Source organism: Moschus berezovskii, chromosome 13, assembly GCF_049115385.1.
Source record: "Moschus berezovskii isolate FMDL1 chromosome 13, NW_MosBer_1.0, whole genome shotgun sequence".
Lineage (NCBI taxonomy): Eukaryota > Metazoa > Chordata > Mammalia > Artiodactyla > Moschidae > Moschus > Moschus berezovskii.
Genome location: NC_142472.1, coordinates 14128472 through 14155358, shown reverse-complemented (window position 1 = coordinate 14155358; position 26887 = coordinate 14128472). Strand labels below are relative to the sequence as shown.

The 26887-nt window shown below is 37.7% G+C and overlaps 1 protein-coding gene across 3 annotated transcripts in view; it reads right to left on the bottom strand.

Moving 5' to 3' along the window:
• Window positions 1–26887, bottom strand: part of UGGT2 (UDP-glucose glycoprotein glucosyltransferase 2) — a 140779-nt gene that overhangs the window by 31818 nt on the left and 82074 nt on the right. For 2 of the 3 annotated variants that reach the window (XM_055426570.2, XM_055426573.2), the window contains 5 exons: window positions 23170–23294; window positions 16808–16903; window positions 8867–8969; window positions 3036–3115; window positions 238–418 (listed from right to left, as the gene is read on the bottom strand). In XM_055426570.2, coding sequence (XP_055282545.2) covers window positions 238–418; window positions 3036–3115; window positions 8867–8969; window positions 16808–16903; window positions 23170–23294 — 585 coding nt within the window. The remainder of the gene's footprint in view (window positions 1–237; window positions 419–3035; window positions 3116–8866; window positions 8970–16807; window positions 16904–23169; window positions 23295–26887) is intronic. The other variant, XM_055426572.2, reaches the window with a different exon arrangement.

Genomic DNA, 26887 nt, shown 5'->3' with positions numbered 1-26887 from the left:
AAAAGAGATGTGAGCACAGATGGGTGCTTGTTGAGTCCAGTACTCATAATTTTACTGTTTTTAAGAACAAAAAATAAGTAGTTTCTTGAAAACAGTACTCATTTCAACAACTTTAGCTGGGTTCTTAACCAGTTGTTGAATTATTACTACTCTAGTGATGAACTTCATATACTTCATTAACCTGTGTCCATAATCCCTACAGCATTTTGTCTTTCTTTATATAACTTTATAACTTACATCTTTTAAATGAATATTATCAAGGTCACAGTTGCTGTGTACTATTTCAACCAACCAGCCTTCAGGAGTGATCATATTGAGGGTTAGAAGGGGTGATTCGGGGATATCCAAGAATTTTGCCACTGGTGTAGTAATATCACTAGCTACCATCAGTTCCGGTTCCAGGACAAAACGGTAAAAGCTGTTGGCAGAAAACAGATAAAATATATACTGCAATCAAAACTGAGATTTCTTCTAAAATATTTTAAAATTGCAAATGGCTTAAAAACATGATCAAAAAATCTTAAAAAGACTAAAAACACACTATACTGAAGTTAATGCTTATGTAAGTGGTAGACAATCATTATTATCTATTGTAAGACTGTGTACAGTATATACCCTTGTTAATTATTTCTTAACGAACATGAATCCCTTTAAGATACACTGACTTATGCAGGTTCCAGGAATTTATGATCTGAATTCACTCACTGATCCTTCTTCAAATGTGACCACAGTCTATTTTTAGTGATTTTATTAGCTCTTAGCACTATTAATAATATTAAGAGAAATGATAAGCAGAAAGCAAGTAAAATTTAAGCTAAAGTTCTGGTACTAATTTAAAAAGTGCAATTAAAAACAAACAGGAGTTAATTCAAAGCAGCTGCTTATTAACATAACTTTCAGAAGTATCAGCAATTATTAGTGTATTTTAACCTTACCTTCCAGTGTCTTACATAGTAAGAAATAGGTGCATTACTAAGAACAGTGACTTTCACTATTTTGGGACTACAATCAGGGTGTCAGCTGAGCTGTGTTATCTCAAGACTCCATGGGGGAGGAACCCACCCCCACGCTCCTGCAGCTCCTCACTAGTCCTAGGCTGGAGATCGCATTCAGTCCTTAAAACAAGAGCATTTCCAGCAAGCTTAGCGAAGCACACAAGAGCAGGAGAGAGAGAAGGCCAGCAAGACAGAAGTCACAGCCTCTTATAACCTAACTGCAGAAGAGACATTCCCTCACTTTTGCCATATCCTGTTCATTAGAAGCAAATCATCACATACAACCTGCACTCAAGGAGAATCTAGGTAGGGTGTGAATCCCCAGAGGCAGAGTCAAAAAAGAGAGAGTAAGAGGAGACGGTGAAGAGAACACCGTCCAAACCAAGTACCGGGTACTATCAAAGGCAGCAGAAATGTCATTAAGAAGTATCCTATGGATTTTGCAAAAAGCAATTTGTGAATTAGTAAAAACAATTCAGTGGCAAAGAGGATAGTGGGAGGTACAAGTGAATGAGTGATGAAGAAGGGGGTTGGCCACACTTAAGAGAACCTCTGACATGACCAAGAATGGGGACGAGAAGGAAGAGGCAGGGCTCCAGAGGAGAGGAAGCTAAGGGAGCAGTTTATTTTCTTTTTAAAAACTGAATAACTTCTGAGACTGAACGAAAAGGGCTAGCAGAGAGGTAAGAGACATGGAACAAGGAACTATGTGATCAAAGCAAGGATCCAGAAATAAATGGCAAAACACAGGATCACCTTAACCAAGAGGAAAGATGACAACTCTTCCCGTACCACACAAGAAGCCTGGAAAGGTACAGGAGACAGAAGGAACTGAGAGAATTCCTGCCCATAACCTCTGTCATCTCTGAGAAGAATGAGACCGTATAAGTTAAGGTCTATGAATTGTGGAAAAAAAAAAAGTTAATAAACAGAAATCTCAATCAGGAGACTACACTGGGGAGTACTCACAGCCTCTGATGATAACATAGCCCAACAGAAAGAAGAAAGACTTCTCTTCCTCCCTGGCAAGGACTCAGACATGAGAAGCCATGGGCTCATTGTTTACTACAGACCCCCCTACCCCAACTTCCTTTCCTCTTTAAGAGTTCTCCTTCCCCTGCCTTGTGCGGAGACTTGTACGTGGCACTCAGTGGTTGCTGACCATGAATTGCAATTCTCTGCTGATCCTAAATAAACCCATCTTTTCTGGAGAAATATCCAGCAATCTATTTGTTTTAGGTCGACAGAATTAATGTGTCAACTAGTTTCCTTAATATATGCTACTAAGTATAAAAGACTCTGTTGAACTCATAGGTTAAAACGAGTTCAACACTTTTTGTCTTGTGCACCGTTATTAACCACTTGCAGCATCTATCTGGTATATTAGGTATTATTTCACTTTAGAGAAGTCAAGTTCTTTCCCTTCAAACAAATTGTGCTAGATTATGTTCAATATTCTCACTCTTTATCATATATCCCAAAGTTCTACAGAGACTGTGGAGAGGATTCCTACTTGTGTGAGTAAAAACTCTGTACTCATGGAAAGACCTCTCAATTAGTGGCTAAAATGAGATTTAGAAACACATAGTAAAATCTGAAATGCAAAAGAAAAATAAGAAGTATGAAAAATGGATGAATTACAAGGACAAAAAATCTTAGTAAAGTACCTTCATTTGTGTCATATTTTAGATTCCACATATAAGTGATATCATATGGTCTTTCAACTTACTTCACTTAGTATGATAATCTCAAAGTACATCCATGCTGCTGCAACCCACTGTATATTTCTAAATAGATACTTCTAAATCAAATTTTTAAAAATACCCATAGATGAACATAATCCATGTAAATTCTGCAATTGTATTGGGTGAATTTTACTGGTTAGGTTACCTTAATTTTACATCAATTAAGGTTAATAAACTATCTCTGATCTATTTCAACTAAGCATTTTGTGAAGAAAAAAACAGGTGCAGTAATTAATTTTTTTTCCTTGTGGCATATGAAAGTTTTTCAAAATGAAATTTGTTCATGTAGACCAACCTCTTCAAAGGGGCTTCTGAAAGTTTACTCCTGCAGTTCATGAACAACTTTAACTTCATGTTGATAATCTTGCCAAGGACCTATTAGAAAAAAATTCCCATATCTGAAATTAATATTAATAGGTAATACTTACTATTTACTATGCACCAGGAACTATATTAATACTTGACATCTGTTAACTCGTCTGATTCTCACAACATCCTTCTGAGGTAGCTACCTTTATAGCTGAGGCACAGACAGATGTAGCAATTTGCCCATGATCACACAGTGAGTCACGGCAGAGGTCAGATTTGAATCCACACAGTTGATATCATTGCCCAAAGCTTATGCTGCCTACCTTTTGCCTAGTGTGACTTCCTTTCATGGCATTTAAATTTCTTCACTACTGAAGAACAAGTAAAATAATTATCAGAACCTCAATCAGTTCAGTTCAGTCGCTCAGTCGTGTCCAACTCTGTGACTCCATGAACCGCACACGCCAGGCCTCCCTGTCCATCACCAACTTCCGGAGTCCACCCAAACCCATGTCCATCGAGTTGGTGATGCCATCCAGCCATCTCATCCTCTGTCGTCCCCTTCTCCTCCTGCCCCCAATCCTTCCCAGCATTAGGGTCTTTTCCAATGAGTTAACTCTTCACATCAGGTGGCCAAAGTATTGGAGTTTCATCTTCAGCATCAGTCCTTCCAGTGAACACCCAGGATTGATCTCCTTTAGGATGGACTGGTTGGAACTCCTTGCAGTACAAGGGACTCTCAAGAGTCTTCTCCAACACCACAATTCAAAAGCATCAATTCTTCGGTGCTCAGCTTTCTTCACAGTCCATCTCTCACATCCATACATGACCACGGGAAAAATCATAGCCTTGACTAGACGGACCTTTGTTGGCAAAGTAATGTCTCTGCTTTTTAATATACAATCTAGGTGGTCATAACTTTCCTTCCAAGGAGTAAGTGTCTTTTAATGTCATGGCTGCAATCACCATCTGCAGTGATTTTGGAGTACCAAAAAATAAAGTCTGATACTGTTTCCACTGTTTCCCCATCTATTTGCCATAAAGTGATGGGACCAGATGCCATGATCTTAGTTTTCTGAATGTTGAGCTTCAAGCCAACTTGTTCACTCTCCTCCTTCACTTTCATCAAGAGGCTTTTTAGTTCCTCTTCACTTTCTGCCATAAGGGTGGTGTCGTCTGCACATCTGAGAACCTCAATGTGTAAATACAAAGTAGTGACCTCACAACTGTATGGCAAGGGTGCCCTGATCCTTATGGAATTTCATCTATGTTGTAAAAGATACAGGAAGGTCTTGGCTACATCCAGATAAAATAGTCTCTTTTCATTTTCCTAGAGCATTAAAGTAGGAAAATTTTTAATTCTGATAGTCCTTACATCTATATAGGCAACAAGTCAGGGAAGATTTGAAAATATTAGACAACAAAGGACAGATGTAAAAGGAGAATAAAACAGATATGTGGAACAGAAAGGATACATGTTTGAGAAGGAATTACAATATACTAAGTATTTAAGAGCTATGAATTTTAATTCCCATTCTATCACTCTTCTTATTAGCTACAATGGAGGGTGCTGAGACATTGTTTCTCCCAAGTGTTAAATGAGACACTATCCATTTCTTCTAGTAAATTAATTTATGCTTTATAGCACAAAATTATAGCATAAAATTTCTGTATAGAATGAAATAAGTTATATGAAGTTCTGAGCTGCTCTGAAATGAAGTATGCTACTATTACCAATGATGTAAACTGGAATATAATTCCATATCTTGTATTTCTGTATAATCCATATTTCTTACTCCTAAATTCTATGTTTACATAAAAGCTTCAGAGGTAAACAATTTTTTTTCTGAATAATGAGTCTCCATAGGAATAGGGAATTTATATACTAAAAGGCATCATACTACCTCCATCCCTTATCAGTAAGATTACTGATTTCTACAGAATAATATTGTGCCAAAAGAAGTTAAAGTCTGAAGGTACAGAAATGCTGAAAGAATAAGGCAAGTAAACCAACTACAGAACTAACTTTGCCCCAGTTATACATTGACTAGGTATAACGGCAAAGGGGATCCAAAATTATTTGTACACATTAAGAAAAGCATTTATAAGAGATACCTATTACCCACTTTCCCAGTATGATTTGGTAGGGCACACCAACTTCTGAGAGAAACAGCATTTTGAAATTTTGATAGAATGTATCAGCATGATACATCAGTATGTATGATGTATATATACATCAGTATGACCCAGCTTGATCATTTACTTCTTTTCCCAGACTTGATACCTAATTATTTTTGCTTGTTTCCAGAAGTAAACTGTCATAGAATAGTTTCCACTTCTGAGAATATTTTTTGATGTGTCTTTTAAAAAAGCACTGAGTAATTTCAAATAGGAGTATCCAAATATTTTGACCATCACTAGAAAAAATATGCCTTCCAACATGAGTAGCTTACTCAAATTTAAGAACTGAAAGCTGCATCACAGTTTGAATCTTTTAAGATTATCAGTACAAGAAAAGTCACAGAATGTTCTTTCAGTGTCAGCTATCTGTATTCTAATTTTTATTCTCTGCTTCCCAGGGATGGAATCTGTAGGCTTCCCTGGGGGCTCAGCAGTAAAAGAATCTGCCTGCAATGCTGAAACCAGGGTTCGATCCCTGGGTAGGGAAGATCCCCTGGAGAAGGGAATGGCAACCCACTCCAGTATTCTTGCCTGGAAAATCCCATGGACAGAGGAGCCTGGTGGGCTACAGATCAAGGGGTCACAAAGAATCAGACACAGCTGAGCAATTAACACACTACTTCCCAGTGAAGGAATCTTCAGGTTTACATATAGTGTCTGCCCCCGCGCCTTGTGACTAGCTGCAGCTGGCTGGCTGGCTACAGTCTGGTCAATGGGATGTGACTGGACAGAATATATTTGGGGTTGGGGTTGTGCCTTTGTTCTCCCCTGCCTGCTGCAGTGATACAGAGATGATGTTGTGATCTTACTGCCACAGAGAAGCTGCTTCATGAGGACAGCTGAACACTATGGAAGGTGCCCGAGTCTCTCACACTGTAGAACTTCCCTGGCAACTCCACACGGCTTACACTTGGAAGGTGACATGACAGAAATCAACTTCAGACTTGAAGGTACTTTTCTTTTGTTCAGTTCAGTCATTCAGTCGTGTATGACTCTTTGTGACCCCATGAACCACAGAACGCCAGGCCTCCCTGTCCATCACCAACTCCCAAAGTTCACCCAAAACCATGTCCATTGAGTCGGTGATACCATCCAACCATCTTATTCTCTGTTGTCCCCTTCTCCTCCTGCCCTCAATCTTTCCCAGCATCAGGGTCTTTTCCAATGAGTCAGCTCTTCGCATTAGGTGGCCAAAGTACTGGAGTTTTAGCTTCAACATCAGTCCTTCCAATGAACACCCAGGCCTGATCTGCTTTAGGATGGACTGGCTGGATCTCCCTGCAGTCCACGGGACTCTCAAGGGTCTTCTCCAACACCACAGTTCAAAAGCATTAATTCTTCAGTGCTCAGCTTTCTTTATAGTTCAACTCTCACATCCATACATGACCACTGGAAAAACCATAGCCTGCACCAGACAGACCTTGGTTGGCAAAGTAATGTCTCTGCTTTTTAATATGTTGTCTAGGTTGGTCATAACTTTCCTTCCAAGGAGTAAGCGTCTTTTAATGTCATGGTGCAATCACCATCTGCAGTGATTTTGGAGCCCAGAAAATAAAGTCTGACACTGTTTCCCCATCTACGTGCCATGAAGTAATGGGACCAGATGCCATGATCTTAGCTTTCTGAATGTTGAGCTTTAAGCCAACTTTTTCACTCTCCTCTTTCACTTTCATCAAGAGGTTCTTTGTGAAAGTGAAGTTGCTCAGTCGTGTCCGACTCTTTGCCACCCCATGGACAGTAGCCTACCAGGCTCCGTGGTCCATGGGATTTTCCAGGCAAGAATACTGGAGTGGGCTGCCATTCTTTAGTTCCCCTTCATTTTCTGCCATAAGTGTGGTGTCACCTGCATATCTGAGGTTATTGATATTTCTCCCAGCAATCTTGATTCCAGCTTGTGCTTCTTCCAGCCCAGCGTTCGTCATGATGTACTCTGCATAGAAGTTAAATAAGCAGGGTGACAATATACAGCCTTGAAGTACTCCTTTTCCTATTTGGAACCAGTCTGTTGTTCCATGTCCAGTTCTAACTGTTGCTTCCTGACCTGCATACAGGTTTCTCAAGAGGCAGTTCAGGTGGTCTGGTATTCCCATCTCTTTCAGAATTTTCCACAGTTTATTGCGATCCACACAGTCAAAGGCTTTGGCACAGTCAATAAAGCAGAAATAGATGTTTTTCTGGAACTCTCTTGCTTTTTCGATGATCCAGTGCATGTTGGCAATTTGATCTCTAGTTCCTCTGCCTTTTCTAAAACCAGCTTGTACATGTGGAAGTTCACAGTTCACGTATTGCTGAAGCCTGGCTTGGAGAATTTTGAGCATGACTTTACTAGCGTGTGAGATGAGTGCAATTGTGCAGTAGTTTGAGCATTCTTTGGCATTGCCTTTCTTTGGGATTGGAATGAAAACTGACCTTTTCCAGACCTGTGGCCACTGCTGAGTTTTCTAAATTTGCTGGCATATTGAGTGCAGCACTTTCACAGCATCATCTTTCTGGATTTGAAATAGCTCAACTGGAACTCCATCACCGCCAGTAGCTTTGTTCGTAGCTTCCTAAGGCCCACTTGACTTCACATTCCAGGATGTCTGGCTCTAGGTGAGTGATCACACCATCGTGATTATCTTGGTCATGAAGATCTTTTTTGTACAGTTCTTCTGTGTATTCTTGCCACCTCTTCTTAGTATCTTCTGCTTCTGTTAGTTCCCTCCCATTTCTGTCCTTTATTGAGCTCATCTTTTAATGAAATGTTCCCTTGGTATCTCTAATTTTATTGAAGCGATCTCTCGTCTTTCCCATTCTATTGTTTTCCTCTATTTCTTTGCATTGATCGCTGAGGAAGGCTTTCTTATCTCTCCTTGCTATTCTTTGGAACTCTTTGGAACTTTGTTTGTCCAAACCTCTTGAACACAACTTTTTTGCTTTTTCTTCCACTAGCTTCCCCTGTATAGTTAATGTTACTTAGTATACTCTAAGCTTATTATACTCATTAAACTTAGACATCTGCTTCTCCAGAAGCCATTCTCCATACCAGGGGAAAGAAAGATGACCATGGGAAGACACTTGTATCAGTTAGCTCAGGCTGCCATAATAAATCACCACAGACCGGGTGGCTGGAACTATAGAAATTTATTTCATGTCAGGGTGTTGGCAGACTCAGTTCCTGGAGAGGGCTCTCTTCCCGGCTTTTAGGTGGCTGCCATGTTGCGGTGTACTCACATGACCTCTTCTCTGTATATGAGAGAATGATCTCTTCTCCTCTTCTTATAAGGCTATTTATCCTACTGGATTACAGCCCAAACTTTAACACTTCATTTAACCTTACTTACTTACCCAAGTCCCTATTTCCAAATACAGTCACATTGGAGATTAGGGTTTTGGGGTGATGGGGACAACAATTATGTCCTTATTAACACCTAATCTGGTCCTGCCATAATACCCCAGGCACAGCTCTATCATTTCATTTTCTACATTGAAACACGACAATCTATTTAGAATGTTGTATGAAATAAAGAATCAAGACCAAACATTTGATTACACTTGAAAACAAACTTGAAACGATTATGAATTTCAAAATAAAAGCAGTATATATCATATAATAAATATATGCATACTGTTTAATAAAATGTAAAATTATCTTACGATTAATAACGGTGCCATCTTCTGTGCTTCTCTTGTCAATGGATCAACAATAGCAATGACATCGAAGGACATATCATTCTCTACAGAATTTATCTTTATAATGCTAGAAAAATAAAAAATATGATGAAAGATGATGAGTTAAGACTACTCAATTGCTGAATTAATCTTAATCTTAGCTATGTACAGTCTTATAAATTTCTTTTTCACTGGATTAAAAAAGCCTGGCTATTTCTTCATAGAAGAAAATGCAAATTTAAAAGTTTAATGTCTGTGTTCAACAAACCAGAAAATCCCAGACGATTAGAGAAAATGCAAGTAAGAAATTATGAATAAATAATTTAAAAAACTCTTCAGAGAACAATACTATTTTAGTGGAAAAAACTCTAAATATTTTAAGCTCCTCAAATTCTCATGGATCATACAATGTAAAAAATAAAACAAAGATGCTTTTTTGTTAGCTAATTGTATTTCCTCATATTTGAGAATGATAAAATTAGTTACTCAGTACTTTTATTAAATTTAATAGTTTTTAAAGCCCAACATATTATTAACAGGGAAGCTCAGGGGAAAAACACCCAAATGTATCATATTATCTTGACTTCAGTCACGCTCTCCATACTTCCTTCCCTCTGTCCTTTCCATTCAGTCTTTCACTGATCCAAGTTCTAAGATAGAAGACGGGGATTTGGAACAAGATGGCAGAGGAATAGGACGGCGAGACCACTCTCTCCTCCACAAATTCATCAAAAGAACATTTGAGCGCGAGTAAAGTCCACAAAACAACTTCTGAATGCTGGCAGAGGACGTCAGGCACCCAGAAAAGCAGCCCATTGTCTTCGAAAGGAGAACAGGACTGAACAACTGAGCCTTAAAAAGTGTCCACCCACCCCCTAGTACCAGGGCGGAAATTAGACACTGAAGAGACCAGCAGACAGAAGCTAAAACAGAGGGAACCACCTTGGAAATGACAGATAGAGACGTCTAGAGACTACTCCAAGAATAAGACCAAAAACCAGAGGCAAGAGGCTTAAGCCTGAATCCTGAGAACACCAGAGAAGTCCTGACTCCAGGGAACATTAATCGATAGGAGCTCATCAAACGTCTCCATACCTACGCTAAACCCAAGGGTCAACAAGTTCCAGAGCAAGACATACCACGCAAATTCTCCAGTAACACAGGAAACTAGCCCTGAGCTTCAATATACAGGCTGCCCAAAGTCACTCCAAACCCACTGACATCTCATAACTCATTACTGGACACTTCATTGCACTCCAGAGAGAACAAATCCAGCTCCACCCACCAGAACACCGACACAGGCTTCCATAACCAGGGAACCTTGACAAGTCACCTGTCCAACCCCACACACAGCAAGGAAACTACATAATAAAGAGAACTCCACAAACGGCCAGAAGAGGGAAAGGCCACCCCAAGCAAAGCATTATAAGCAAGATGAAGAAGCAGAGAAATACCCAGCAAGTAAAGGAACAAGATAAATGCCCACCAACACAAGCAAAAGAGGAAGATATAGGGAATCTACATGAAAAAGAATTTCGAATTTTGGTGGTGAAAATGATTCAAAATCTTGAAAGCAAAATGGAGTTACAGATAAATAACCTGGAGAAAAGGATTGAGAAGATGGAAGAAAGGTTTAATAAGGACTTAGAGGAAATAAAAAAGAGTCAATATACAATGAATAATACAATAGATGAGATCAGAAACACTCTGGAGGGAACAAACAGTAGAATAACAGAGGCAGAAGACAGGATAAGCGAGCTAGAAGATAGAATTGTAGAAATAAATGAAACAGAGAGGAAAAAAGAAAAACAAATTAAAAGAAATGAGAACAATATTAGAGACCTCTGGGACAATGTTAAACGCTCCAACATTCGAATCATAGGAATCCCAGAAGAAGAAGACAAAAAGAAAGACCATGAAAGAATACTTGAGGAGATAATAGTTGAAAACTTCCCTAAAATAGGGGAAGAAATAATCAACCAAGTCCAAGAAACACAGAGAGTCCCCAACAGGATAAACCCAAGGCGAAATACTCCTAGACACATATTAATCAAATTAACAAAGATCAAACACAAAGAACAAATATTAAAAGCAGCAAGGGAAAAACAGCAAATAACACACAAGGGGATTCCCATAAGGATAACAGCTGATCTTTCAACAGAAACTCTTCAGGCCAAGAGGGAATGGCAAGACATACTTAAAGTGATGAAAGAAAATAACCTACAGCCCAGACTACTGTACCCAGCAAGGATCTCATTCAAATATGAAGGAGAAATCAAAAGCTTTACAGACAAGCAAAAGCTGAGAGAATTCAGCATAACCAAACCAGCTCTCCAACAAATGCTAAAGGATCTTTTCTAGACAGGAAACACAGAAAGGGTGTATAAACTCGAACCCAAAGCAATAAAGAAAATGGCTACGGGATCGTACTTATCAATAATTACCTTAAACGTAAATGGGTTGAATGCCCCAACCAAAAGACAAAGGCTGGCTGAATGGAAACAAAAACAAGACCCCCATATATGTTGTCTGCAAGAGACCCACCTCAAAACGAGGGACACATACAGACTGAAAGTGAAGGGATGGAAAAAGATATTCCATGCAAATAGAGACCAAAAGAAAGCAGGAGTAGCAATACTCATATCAGATAAAATAGACTTTAAAACAAAGGCTGTGAAAAGAGACAAAGAAGGAAACTACATAACGATCAAAGGATCAATCCAAGATTAAGATATAACAATTATAAATATTTATGCACCCAACATAGGAGCACCGCAATATGTAAGACAATTACTAACAAGTATGAAAGGGGAAATTAACAATAATGCAATAATAGTGGGAGATTTTAATACCCCACTTACATCTATGGATAGATCAACTAAACAGAAAATTAACAAGGAAACACAATCTTTAAATGATACAATAGACCAGTTAGACCTAATTGATATCTATAGGACATTTCACCCCAAAACAATGAATTTCACCTTTTTCTCAAGTGCACATGGAACCTTCTCCAGGATAGATCACATCCTGGGCCATAAATCTAGCCTTGGTAAATTCAAAAAAGTTGAAATCATTCCATGCATCTTTTCTGACCACAATGCAGTAAAATTAGATCTCAATTATGGGAGAAAAACTATTAAACATGCCAACATATGGAGGCTGAACAACACGCTGCTGAACAACGAACAAATCATAGAAGAAATCAAAAGAGAAATAAAAATATGCATAGAAATGAATGAAAATGAAAACACAACAACCCAAAACCTCTGGGACACTGTAAAAGCAGTGCTAAGGGGGAAGTTCATAGCAATACAGGCACACCTCAAGAAACAAGAAAAAAGTCAACTAAATAACCTAACTCTACATCTAAAGCAACTAGAAAAGGAAGAAATGAAGAACCCCAGGGTCAGTAGAAGGAAAGAAATTGTAAAAATTAGGGCAGAGATAAATGCAAAAGAAACAAAAGAGACTATAGCAAAAATCAACAAAGCCAAAAGCTGGTTCTTTGAGAAGGTAAATAAAATTGACAAACCACTAGCCAGACTTATCAAGAAACAAAGGGAGAAGAACCAAATCAATAAAATTAGAAATGAAAATGGAGAGATCACAACTGACAACACAGAAATACAAAGGATTATTAGAGAATACTATCAGGAATTATATGGCAAAAAAATGAATAACCTGGAAGAAATGGACAAATTCCTAGAAAAATACAACTTTCCAAAACTGAACCAGGAAGAAATAGAAAATCTGAACAGACCCATCACAAGCACGGAAATTGAAACTGTAATCAAAAATCTCCCAGCAAACAAAAGCCCAGGTCCAGACGGCTTCACAGCTGAATTCTACCAAAAATTTAGAGAAGAGCTAACACCTATTCTACTCAAACTCTTCCAGAAAATTGCTGAGGAAGGGAAACTTCCAAACTCATTCTATGAGGCCACCATCACCCTAATCCCAAAACCTGGTAAAGACCCCACAAAAAAAGAAAACTACAGGCCAATATCACTGATGAACATAGATGCAAAAATCCTTAACAAAATTCTAGCAATCAGAATCCAACAGCATATTAAGAAGATCATACATCATGACCAAGTGGGCATTATCCCAGGAATGCAAGGATTCTTCAATATCCGCAAATCAGTCAACGTAATACACCACATTAACAAACTGAAAAATAAAAATCACATGATTATCTCAATAGATGCAGAGAAAGCCTTTGACAAAATTCAACATCCATTTATGATAAAAACCCTCCAGAAAGTGGGAACAGAAGGGACATACCTCAACATAATAAAAGCTATATATGACAAACCCACAGCAAACATTATCCTCAATGGTGAAAAACTGAAAGCATCTTCCCTAAAGTCAGGAACAAGACAAGGGTGCCCACTCTCACCACTACTATTCAACATAGTTCTGGAAGTTTTGGCTACAGCAATCAGAGCAGAAAAAGACATAAAAGGAATCCAAATTGGAAAAGAAGAAGTAAAACTTTCACTGTTCGCTGATGACATGATCCTCTACACAGAAAACCCTAGAGACTCTACCAGAAAACTACTAGAGCTAATCAATGATTACAGTAACGTTGCAGGATATAAAATCAACACACAGAAATCCCTTGCATTCCTATACACTAATAATGAGAAAATAGAAAGAGAAATTAAGGAAACTATTCCATTCACTGTTGCAACGAAAAGAATTAAATACTTAGGAATATATCTACCTAAAGAAACAAAAGACTTGTACATAGAAAACTATAAAACACTACTGAAAGCAATCAAAGAGGACACTAATAGATGGAGAAATATACCATGCTCATGGATTGGAAGAATAAATATTGTAAAAATGAGTATACTACCCAAAGTAATTTATACATTCAATGCAATCCCTATCAAGCTACCAACCATATTTTTCACAGAACTAGAACAAATAATCTCACAATTTGTATGGAAATACAAAAAACCTCGAATAGCCAAAGCAATCTTGAGGAAGAAAAATGGAACTGGGGGAATTAACCTGCCAGACTTCAGGCTCTACTACAAAGCCACAGTCATCAAGACAGTATGGTACTGGCATAAAGACAGAAATATAGATCAATGGAACAAAATAGAAAGCCCAGAGATAAATCCACGCATCTATGGACACCTCATCTTTGACAAAGGAGGCAAGAATATAAAATGGAGAAAAGACAGTCTCTTTAACAAGTGGTGCTGGGAAAACTGGTCGGCCACTTGTAAAAGAATGAAACTAGAACACTTCCTAACACCATACACCAAAATAAACTCAAAATGGATTAGAGAGCTAAATGTAAGACCAGAAACTATAAAACTCCTAGAGGAGAACGTAGGCAAAACACTCTCCGACATAAATCACAGCAGGATCCTCCATGACCCACCTCCCAGAATATTGGAAATAAAAGCAAAAATAAACAAATGGGACCTAATTAAAATCAAAAGCTTCTGCACAGCAAAGGAAACTACAAGTAAGGTGAAAAGACAGCCTTCAGAATGGGAGAAAATAATAGCAAATGAAGCAACTGATAAAGGATTAATCTCCAAATTATACAAGCAGCTGCTGCTGCTGCTGCTGAGTCACTTCAGTCGTGTCCGACTCTGTGTGACCCCATAGACAGAAGCCCACCAGGCTCCCCCGTCCCTGGGATTCTCCAGGCAAGAACACTGGAGTGGGTTGCCATTTCCTTCTCCAATACAAGCAGCTCCTGCAGCTCAATTCCAGAAAAATAAATGACCCAATCAAAAAATGGGCCAAAGAACTAAACAGACATTTCTCCAAAGAAGACATACAGATGGCTAACAAACACATGAAAAAATGCTCAACATCCCTCATAATCAGAGAGATGCAAATCAAAACCACAATGAGATACCATTTCACACCAGTCAGAATGGCTGCTATCCAAAAGTCTACATGCAATAAATGCTGGAGAGGATGTGGAGAGAAGGGAACCCTCTTACACTGTTGGTGGGAATGCAAACTAGTACAGCCACTATGGAGAACAGTGTGGAGATTCCTCAAAAAATTGGAAATAGAACTGCCATATGATCCAGCAATCGCACTCCTGGGCATACACACTGAGGAAACCAGAATTGAAAGAGACACGTGTACTCCAATGTTCATTGCAGCACTGTTTATAATAGCCAGGACATGGAAGCAACCTAGATGTCCATCTGCAGACGAATGGATAAGAAAGCTTTGGTACATATACACAATGGAGTATTATTCAGCCATTAAAAGAATACATTTGAATCAGTTCTAATGAGGTGGATGAAACTGGAGCCTATTATACAGAGTGAAGTAAGCCAGAAAGAAAAACACCAATACAGTATACTAACACATATATATGGAATTTAGAAAGATGCAAATGATAACCCTGTATACGAGACAGCAAAAGAGACACAGATGTATAGAACAGTCTTTGGGACTCTATGGGAGAGGGTGAGGGTGGGATGATTTGGGAGAATGGCATTGAAACACGTATGTTGTCATATGTGAAACGAATCACTAGTTCAGGGTCAATGCATGTTATAGGATGCTTGGGGCTGGCATGCGGGGATGACCCAGAGGGAGGATAAAGGGAGGAGGGAGGTGGGAGGGGGGTTCAGGAGGGGGAACTTATGTAAACCCGGGGCAAATTCATATCAATGTATTGCAAAACCAACCAATATAATATTGTAAAATAATTTGCCTCCAATAAAAAATAAATTAATTACCTAAAAAAAAAAAATATAGAAGACGAACTATACATTACAGTAAAAAGTTGGGAAAATTAAAGTACAGAAAAGGCCAGTATGAGATAATAAATCCTATATTTAATTCAATGAAAAGTTTAAAGTATATATTTAATTGAAAGTATAGAACAGTCCAAATGAATTACTGTTTTAACTTTGTAACAACATAGGAAGTCAGGTATTTTTTTTTTTTTTGAGAGGTATAAAACTGGAAAATAAGGAAGAATTGCCAGCCATTTTAAGTTTATGATAAACTAATTTGTCTCAATTTAGTTTTACAAGAGCAGTGATTGGAAAAAGATAGTAAAATCTATAGTTTAGTCACATAATGTCTAACTGATCATTTTTTCCTAATCTAAGTGGTCCTTAAATTTAAAAAAAAATTCCCGCTGTGGACCCATATAATTGTATGTATGTATGAATTTTATTTCAAATATCTTAGAGGAGAAGTATTATATAGTGAAATTATAAACTAGTTTATTATTCTAAAATAGTATTTCTCTGATGGCTGTTTTTAGAAATCTAACTTTTTAAGGAATAATAAATTTTAACAAAAAACTGTTCCATGAATAGTTACTCAACTGCACAGTTTACCAAAAATGAACCTTTTGTTTTCTTTTAACTATACCACATCTCATAATTGTCAATAAATGGATGCACACTAAAAATCTCACTCCTCCACCCCAAAGAATAAAGTATTCTCTAAATTTACTTGACTAGATAGGTTCTCCCTCAGAAGATATTTGTCAACATCTCAGAGTAATGTTCCATGGAACACATTCTGGGAAATTCTTCTGTATATGTCTACATTTAATTAAGCAGAATTCTTTGGTAATGGACTCTTCTATACATTGACAACATAAAGCTATTATTATTTATAATGATTATACTGCAAAAATTTCAAATGAACTTGAGTGTGGAAGAAAGATGAGAGTAAGACAAATCATATTAGGTTTACTACTTGAAACTTCATGTCCTATATATATATATATATACAAAATAATTTATTTACGAGAATCTAATTAACTAGAATTTGTTTCCTAATCTTATCAAAACATTTATTGTCTAACAACTTTTAATTCTACTTTAACTTTGGCTATATCATGAGCACAAATGTAGCCATAACTAAGTAAAGGATGCAGTGAAAGGAAACACAGCACTAATATATTCTTACCTGTGACTCTCCTTAAGAAATGTGATGTCATACCGAGAGGCACGTTTAGGCAAAGAGGAAACAAGAGCATCAATTTTCATAATAAGGTCACTCACGCTAGAGAAACAAACAATGAATGAGTTTTGGGGGAAGAAAGGTCCATATTTCATCTATCATATAATACCTTAAGAAAGGGCAATTTACTGCAAAGTATCTCCAGTAGATAAACTGTATGTAAATGACCTTTCTTCCAAACTTATTCAGTTCAGTCACTCAGTTGTGTCCGACTCTTTGCGACCCCATGCATCACAGCACGCCAGGTCTCCCTATCCATCACCAACTCCCAGAGTTCACTCAAACTCATGTCCACTGAGTCGGTGATGCCATCCAGCCATCTCATTCTCTGTCGTCCCCTTCTCCTCCTGCCCCCAATCCCTCCCAGCATCAGAGTCTTTTCCAGTGGGTCAACTTGTCGCATGAGGTGGCCAAAGTATTGGAGTTTCAGCTTTAGCATCAGTCCTTCCAATGAACACCCAGGACTGATCTCCCTTAGAATGGACTGGTTGGATCTCCTTGTAGTTCAAAGGACTCTCAAGAGTCTTTTCCAGCACCACAGTTCAAAAGCATCAATTCTTTGGCGCTCAGCTTTCTTCACAGTCCAACTCTCACATCCATACACGATCACTGGAAAAACCATAGCCTCAACTAGATGGACCTTGGTTGGCAAAGTAATGTCTCTGCTTTTTAATATGCTATCTAGGTTGGTCATAACTTTCCTTCCAAGGAGTAAGCGTCTTTTAATTTCATGGTTGCAATCACCATCAGCAGTAATTTTGGAGCCCCCAAAAATAAAGTCTGACACTGTTTCCACTGTTTCCCCATCTATTTGCCATGAAGTGATGGAACCAGATGCCATGATCTTAGTTTTCTGAATGTTGAGCTTCAAGCCAACTTTTTCACTCTCCTATTTCACTTTCATCAAGAGGCTTTTTAGTCCTCTTCACTTTCTGCCATAAGGGTGGTGTCATCTGCGTATCTGAGGTTATTGATATTTCTCCCAGCAATCTTGATTCCAGCTTGTGCTTCCTCCAGCCCAGCGTTTCTCATGATGTACTCTGCATATAAGTTAAATAAGCAGGGTGACAATATACAGCCTTGACGTACGCCTTTACCTATTTGGAACCAGTCTGTTGTTCCATGTCTGGTTCTAACTGTTGCTTCCTGACCTGCATATAGGTTTCTCAAACTTGTAGATTCTATCAAAAGTAAAATGACTGCTACCTCTAAGGTCGACCTATTTTTTATCATTGATATGATTGATAGCTAAGCACATAAGTGATATTCCTAATAGTATCTATAATCATATAGAGAATCATTCAATTAGTCAAAATTTGCTGAGTTGTTAGTTATGTATCCAAGCACTTAGACCCACAGAGGGAAGAAAGAACAGCAGGCTGGAAAAGCAAAAAGTAAATGGTAAAGATATCTACTTTCACAGAATTCTTAATATAGTTAAGAAGCCCATATTTCTATGGTTTCAAATTCACTCAAAAACTAAAAATGCACAAAATAAACACCTAGATTAAATATAACCACATTCATAAATCCATGACAGAGAAAATGTGTACATTTAATGATATGACCAAGATAGTCACGATAACGTGATCACTGACCTAGAGCCAGACATCTTGGAATGTGAAGTCAAGTGGGCCTTAGAAAGCATCACTATGAACAAAGCTAGTGGAGGTGATGGAATTCCAGTTGAGCTATTTCAAGTCTTGAAAGATGATGCTGTGAAAGTGCTGCACTCAATATGCCAGCAGATTTGGAAAACTCAGCAGTGGCCACAGGACTGGAAGAGGTCAGTCTTCATTCCAATCCCAAAGAAAGGCAATGCCAAAGAATGCTCAAACTACCGCACAATTGCACTCATCTCACACGCTAGTAAAGTCATGCTCAAAATTCTCCAAGCCAGGCTTCAGCAGTATATAAACCGTGAACTCCCAGATGTTCAAGCAGGTTTTAGAAAAGGCAGAGGCACCAGAGATCAAATTGCCAACATCCGCTGGATCATGGAGAAAGCAAGAGAGTTTCAGAAAAACATCTATTTCTGCTTTATTGACTATGCCAAAGCCTTTGACTGTGTGGATCACAATAAACTGTGGAACATTCTGAAAGAGATGGGAATCCCAGACCACCTGACCTGCCTCTTGAGAAACCTGTATGCAGGTCAAGAAGCAACTGTTAGAACTGGACATGGAACAACAGACTGGTTCCAAATAGGAAAAGGTGTACGTCAAGGTTGTATATTGTCACCTTGCTTATTTAACTTATATGCAGAGTACATCATGAGGAACGCTGGGCTGGAAGAAGCACAAGCTGGAATCAAGATTGCCGGGAGAAATATCAATAACCTCAGATATGCAGATGACACTACCCTTATGGCAGAAAGTGAAGAGGAACTCAAAAGCCTCTTGATGAAAGTGAAAGAGGAGAGTGAAAAGGTTGGCTTGAAGCTCAACATTCAGAAAACAAAGATCATGGCATCTGGTCCCATCACTTCATGGGAAATAGATGGAAAAACAGTGGAAACAGTGTCAGACTTTATTTTTTTGGGCTCCAAAATCACTGCAGATGCTGATTGCAGCCATGAAATTAAAAGACGCTTGCTCCTTGGAAGGAAAGTTATGACCAACCTAGATAGTATATTAAAAAGCAGAGACATTACTTTGCCAACCAAGGTCCGTCTAGTCAAGGCAATGGTTTTTCCCGTGGTCATGTATGGATGTGAGAGTTGGACTGTGAAGAAGGCTGACCGCCGAAGAATCGATGCTTTTGAACTGTGGTGTTGGAGAAGACTCTTGAGAGTCCCTTATACTGCAAGGAGATCCAACCAGTCCATTCTGGAGGAGATCAATCCTGGATGTTCATTGGAGGGACTGATGCTAAAGCTGAAACTGCAATACTTTGGCCACCTCATGAGACGAGTTGACTCACTGGAAAAGACTCTGATGCTGGGAAAGGTTGGGGGCGGGAGGAGAAGGGGACGACGGAGAATGAGATGGCTGGATGGCATCACCGACTCTGTGGACATGAGTTTGAGTGAACTCCGGGAGTTGGTGATGGACAGGGAGGCCTGGCGTGCTGTGATTCATGGGGTCGCGGAGAGTCGGACACGACTGAGCGACTGAACTGAACTGAACTGAATGATATGCTGACTATCATTAAAATATGAAAATGTGTATGTTTAATGATAACAGAAAATTATAGCTGAAATTTAAGTAAAAAAAAAAAAACAGAAAAGATAGGCATCTCCATTTTATAAACAAAGAAATTCAGAGTCAGAGTGGTTGAGAACCTTGTCAGTATTGTCAGTATTTCTCTACTGTATCATTTCTTGCTGGATATAGAGTTCCTGTACACTTTATGTTATTTCTATTTGTAAACCATATCTTTCACAGAGCACTGCATTTAACTGCCACTTAATAAACATAAAAGAATTTATCAAAATCATAATCTACTCGTAAACTTCCTTAAAGGTTTAGAAACTTAAGTTTAAATGAGCCACACAATCTCCAATATGTAAAATTGTAGGCACAATAGAGGAAATATTTATGGTCAACATGTTCCCCATGTTTTTTAAACTGGGCTGTTACGTACTTAGAGGAGAGGGAGACCAAAAAAAAAAGAAAATCTTTGAGGCCTCCAAAAAACTTTTCCTAGATTTTCTGAATTTTCAGCTATCCAAGTCAGTTTTTCTCTTTTTGAAAAGTGCTTTGAACTGAAGAGAGGAAAAGTGAGTGTGTTAATTCCTCAGTCGTGTCTGACTCTTAGCAACCCTATGGACTGTTTGCGATTTCCCAGGTAAGAATACTGGAATGGGTTGCCATTCCCTTTTCCAGGGAATCTTCCTGATCCAGAGATTGAACCTGCATCTCCTGAATTGGCAGGCAGGATTCTTACCACTGAGTCACTAGGAAAGCCAGATCATAAGTACTAGGGATAAATTTAAAAACACATGTGTAAGACTTCATGGGGAAAGAGTGGAAGCTTCACTGAAGAATCTAAAAGGAATACTGTGCTATGCTTAGTTGTTCAGTTGTGTTCGACTCTTTGCAATCACACGAACTGTAGGCCACCAGATTCCTCTGTCCACTAAGATTCTCCAGGCAAGAACACTGGAGTGGGTTGCCAAGTCCTCCTCCAGGGGATCTTCCCAACCTAGGGATCAAATCCAGGTCTCCCGCACTACAGGCAGATTCTTTACCAGCTGAGCCACCAGGGAAGCCCAAAAGGAACTCTAAAGACCCTGAATAAGTGTGTCTGTCTACCTACTTACCTACCTACATATATATGTATGTATGTATATATGTGTGTATAGTTTCATATAAATAATATATATATATTTAATGTGTAAGATAATACAATATTACATAAAGATGGCAATTCTTTTTAAACAATAAATTCAAGGAAATTCCCATAAAAACAGCAGGAAGGAAGGTTTTCTGTAGAACTTGTTATTCTGGTCTAATAATATTTATATGAAAATGTAGCCAAAAAAAAAGGTCAAGACAACTTTGAAGAAGTAGCAGGAGTGTTTTTCACTATCTAATATGGAAATTTATTATAAGGCTGTGGTAGTTAGAACGTGGGACTGCATAAGGCAGGACATCAGTGGAACAGTATAAAGATCTAAGAAGAATTAAAAGACATACATCAGAAAAAAAGCAAAACTGTAAAACTTTTAGAATAAAGGAGAATACCTTTATGAATTCAGACCAAGGGAAATATTTATACACACTATACACACACACACGAGTACACACCCTTCCCTTCACATATAGATCACAAATTACGAAGGAAAAACCCAGAGAATATTTTGACATTAAAAAAAAACTTCTTTGTAAAAAGTTACAGTTGAATAGCCAAACCACAAACTGGAATAGTATATTTTATTACTGATAAAGATACATATACCACATGTTTATAAATCGCTGAAAGAAGAAAACCCAACAGATAACTAAGCAAAAAGCACGAACATATCTTTTACAGAAGAGCAAACAAATTAAAACAATCATGTGAGAAGATATTCAACTTTACTAGAAGACAAGGAAGTAGAATTAAAACAAGATGCACTTCCTTGTTTTCTAGAAAGGAATTGTAAATTAAAACAGGATGCATTCAAGAGGGAGGGGACATACGTATACCTATGGCTGATTCACGTTGATGTATGGCAGAAAGTAATACAAGATTTAAAGCAATTATCACTCAGTTGCTAACTGCTAAGTCACTTCAGTCGTGTCCGACTCTGTGCGACCCCATAGATGGTAGCCCCCCAAGCTCCCCGTCCCTGGGATTCTCCAGGCAAGAACACCGAGTGGGTTGCCATTTCCTACTCCAATGGATCAAAGTGAAAAGTGAAGTCGCTCAGTCGTGTCCGACCCTTAGCGACCCCATGGACTGCAGCCTACCAGTCTCCTCTGTCCATGGGAGTTTCCAGGCAAGAGTACTGGAGTGGGTTGCCATTTCCCTCTCCGATCACTCAATTAAAAATAAATTAAAAAAAAAAAAACAAGATGCAATTTCATATCCATAGATAGGAAATGAACAGGTTGGGTAACACCAAGTATTGGTGAGGACTTCAGGAAACAAGAACTGGTAGGAGTGTTAACTGCTCCAATTCCTTTGAAGGACAGAATTTAGCAATATCTGATAAAGCTGAAGGTATGTCTATCCTAAACCCAGTAACAACACTCCTTTAGTCTAAAGAAACTCATACACTGCACAAGGAAACATGTAAACTAAGTTCATTATAGTATCTGCATAATAGTAATGAACTAAAGGCAAGTTAATTGTACATCAGTAATGAAATATATAAATGAATTACAATATATTCACAAAATACTAGAAAGAAATTGAAGTGAATAAGTTCAGTCTATATACATGAAAATGGGAAAATGGATAAAGTTCCTACAGAAGCAGAATGCAAAAGGAGCCTGTGTATAATAGCATATCTTTAAAAAAGTCAAGGCTTTAACACAATAAACATTAATAATAGATATTTACATATGAAGCAAAAGTATAAAGGCAAATAGAGGAATAATGCATTCAACATCTGAGAAAATGGCTACCTCTTGGGGAGGGAGGAGAATGGGACGGATGGAAAGAAAACAAAAGAGATAGATCCAAGGCAAATAAAATATTAACATCTTACAGTTTGGTAGTGGTGAGCAAATGGTATTTTCTACTATTTCTTTATATTCCCTACATGTCTTTTATTGTATCTTCGGTTGGTACCTGAAACACTTTCTAATCTTAAAAAGAAATCAGAGGCAAAATACCAAACTCCAAAATGAAATGCTCTTATGATTTTAAATACTTACTTCTTTGAGTTGATTTCTGTATTTTCAACAATGTCTTCAATGTTCTCTACTAACTTAGTAAATGTTATCTTTTCCAACAAGTAAAAATCTTCTGCAAGGAAGTCTTCACCTAAAGGTCCTAAGAACTTAAAAATAAAAACAATTATATTATTGTGTGTCTTCTACAAGATCCCAATCTGTGACAGGTATTTTCTTATCAAATAGATATTTCTTTAAGCAAAAACTGATTAAACAGATAGTGGTTATTTATCCCACCATTTACTAAATCCACTGGGAAACACAAGAAAAGTATTTCCTCACTTCGAGATTACAAGTTAACATTTGTATAAATACCAAAATCAACATGGCAAAAAAAAATCAGCATATTATTTCCATTTGAAAGTTTTACTTTGAAACATAATGCTTTCAAAAACCTAAGACTTTTCATTTTAAAGTAAATTATTCAAATAATTACATTCCATAAATCTTTTACTTTCAACCTTTACTATTTAATCTCTTAATTTTAGTCTATACTATACATATATGAATATACAAATAAGGCATAAAAGAGCAAAACCAAGAGACAAATCAGATAATTTCTTAATAATACCAACCAATCTTCATCTAACTGATGTTGTATAAACTGCTGGAGCATAGCAAGGTCATATAGGTTAGTTTTAAATCAGTAACTGCAGAAGTGGGAAGCTGTAAACTTGCCAGACACCTAATTTCTCAGGCTGTCTATCCCATCACAACCATTCCAACTGTGCTACCATTATCATTTTGGGGGGAAGCTAATATGTGCATCATCATAATAGTATAAGCATAATAAGCCTTGATATAGAAGGTGAGCCCTGGCATAGTCTTATGAATAATTAGACTTAAAGAAAATTAGAAAACATATCAACCAGCATGTTTTTTTTTTCCCTTGGCAAAAGACCAGAATGAAACAGTTGCAGTGGATTTTCTTACTTCCCCTTCATATGCTTCTGCAATTAATATTTTCCAAAAATTAATAAAGTACAGATCTTCAATCTTTTCTCATTTGCACATAACAAAGGTGAAATTAGCTGGAATACTGGCATCCAGCTCAATAAATACCACATTTCACTTTAAACATAAAACCTGGTCTTTTAAATGTACAAAAAATAGGTGCTATAATACCAAAAGTACACATATCAATACTTCTTTCCTTAAGAGGGTTGCCAATTTTAAGGTTAACTTTCCAAGCACTTTCAATGTTATATTTTTGGACTATGGATAGGATAGGCCTGGAAACTAGCTGAATTTTATCTATATCACTTTTAGTGACCAAGTAGTTTTTTGTTAATAACTCAAAAAAAGGAAATACAATCTCAAATTATTTTCCTCAGGGATTAACAAGATTGGGCATCTGTACTGATTAAATTCACCAGAAAACTGGCACTATTTTACCTATGTAAGTTCAAATAGCTAGCAGAAACTCTGTTTTTCTGTGTTTTAGTTCTTCTACTTAAAGTTGAATATAATGTTTGTGGAATAAAATGTTAGTGTAAAATCACATAAGGGCCAAATTGAGAAATGGAACATTAGATTTGAAAATCATATAAAAGTACAATAAAACCTATCTGGAGCGTAAATCTTCTTTACAACATTTTGGAAATGTGACTTTTCAGTTAAACAGAATAACTGCTGTAACAGAAATGAACTACCTCATTTGACAGATCATTAACATTTTAGAAAACTCTGTTAAAATGTTCATGCACACACTGAGCAAAAATCTCTCTCTACTTGTTGAAGTTTCATCCACTGGCCCTGACTCTATACTGACTCTCAGTGAACATAAAATCTGTGAAAAGTGAAAAGTAAAAGTGAAGTCACTTAGTCGTGTCTGACTTTTTGCAACCCCATGGACCGTAGCCTACCAGGCTTTTCTGTCCATGGGATGTTCTAGGCAAGAATACTGGAGTGGGTTGCACCTGCCTTTTCCAGGAGATCTTCCCGACCCAGGGATCGATCCCGGGTCTCCCACATTGCAGGCAGACACTTTACCCTCTGAGCCACCAAAATCTGTAAAAGTACCCAATATTTCTCATGACAGCCTTCAGAGATTTAGAGAAAAGAAAAGTTAATATTTACTGAAAATTTTCTCTATGCCTAGGGCCATTCTATGTGCTTTAGGTGTAAAAACATATTTAACCCTCTGACAACTTTGTAAAACATACTATTACTTTTTCTACTGTCCAAATGAACAAACTTTATGACAAAGGTCATATAATTAATGGTGTAACTGGAGTCTGAATCCAAAATGTCCTGCTAAACAAAAAGGCCTCGCTTGTTTCCCTACTCTCTGCTGTACCATGTCTTTCAGTAATTTGTAAATATGTGGCATAACCACTGTTCAGTCACTCAGTCATGTCTGATTCTGCAACCCCATGGACTACAGCATGCCAGGCATCCCTGTCCTTCACCATCTCCCAGAGCTTGCTCATACTCATGTCCACTGAGTTGGTGATGCCATCCAACCATCTCGTCCTCTGCTGTCACCTTATCCTCCTGCTTCAGTCTTTCCAAGCATTAGGGTCTTTTCTAATAAGTCAGTTCTTTGCATCAGGTGGCCAAAGTATTGGAGCTTCAGCATCAGTCCTTCCAATGAATCTTCAGGACTGATTTCCTTTAGGATTGACTAGTGTGATCTCCTTTCAGTCCCAGGACTCTCAAGAATCTCCAACATCACAGTTCAGAAACATCAATTCTTCAGTGCTCTGCCTTCTTTATGGTCCAACTCTCACATCCACACATGACTACTAGAAAAATCACAGCTTTGACTATAAGGACCTTTGTTGGCAAATTTATTTATTATGTAGTGTAATAAGAATAATAATTATATTGGATTAGCTACAAAGTTCATTCAGATTTTTCTATAAGATGTTATGGAAAAACCTAAACAAACTTTTTGGCCAAACCAATAGCAACAGTATTATTTAGGGTTTTATTTAATATTAAAATAGGTTTTAAATTATTTAGCATGCCAGTAAGAAAGCATGAGATCATCAATACTCCCTAGTTTTGATCATTTATAAACAATTTTAACTTTGAATATGTTTCAATTCTAATGTAAACATTTGGACAGGTTCAAAATGAAGACTGATTCTAAAATGTCAGAATTATTTTGAACACTAAATTATCTGGTTCAGAATTATAGCTACCTGCTACAATTGCTATGATTATTGTGTTTTATAAAAGCATTACTCTTGAGACACAGTAACAAGATAAGTATTACATGATAGTTCAGAAACCACAGTACTTATTTTCAGATATATCACATTTTTCTATTCAAACCACAATCCTACAAAGATAATCAAAATTATAATTTTTCATTACTCAACATAAAAAGTCAACGTATTTGACTTCCTAACTATCTCCAGTCCTGACCTCTCCCCTGAGTTTAACTCATGTCCAGTTGCTGACTCAACCAGTCTACTCACAGGTCCAGGACGGAACACTGAGCTCTTACTATATGCAGAACTAAATTCTCTACCTGATCTTCCTTTTCTTCTGAACAAGCCCACTTCTCCTGCAAGTCTTCCTTACCTTAAAACAATGCAACTTCATTCTGCTGGTCATGCAGTTCTCTCACATCCCACAGCAAATCTATAGGCAATTCCTGTTCACCCTTCCTTCAAAATACATCTCACGTCTGCTTCTCTCTATTTCCACTAGAGCCATTCTGGTCCAGGCCACCATCAGCTCTCACGTG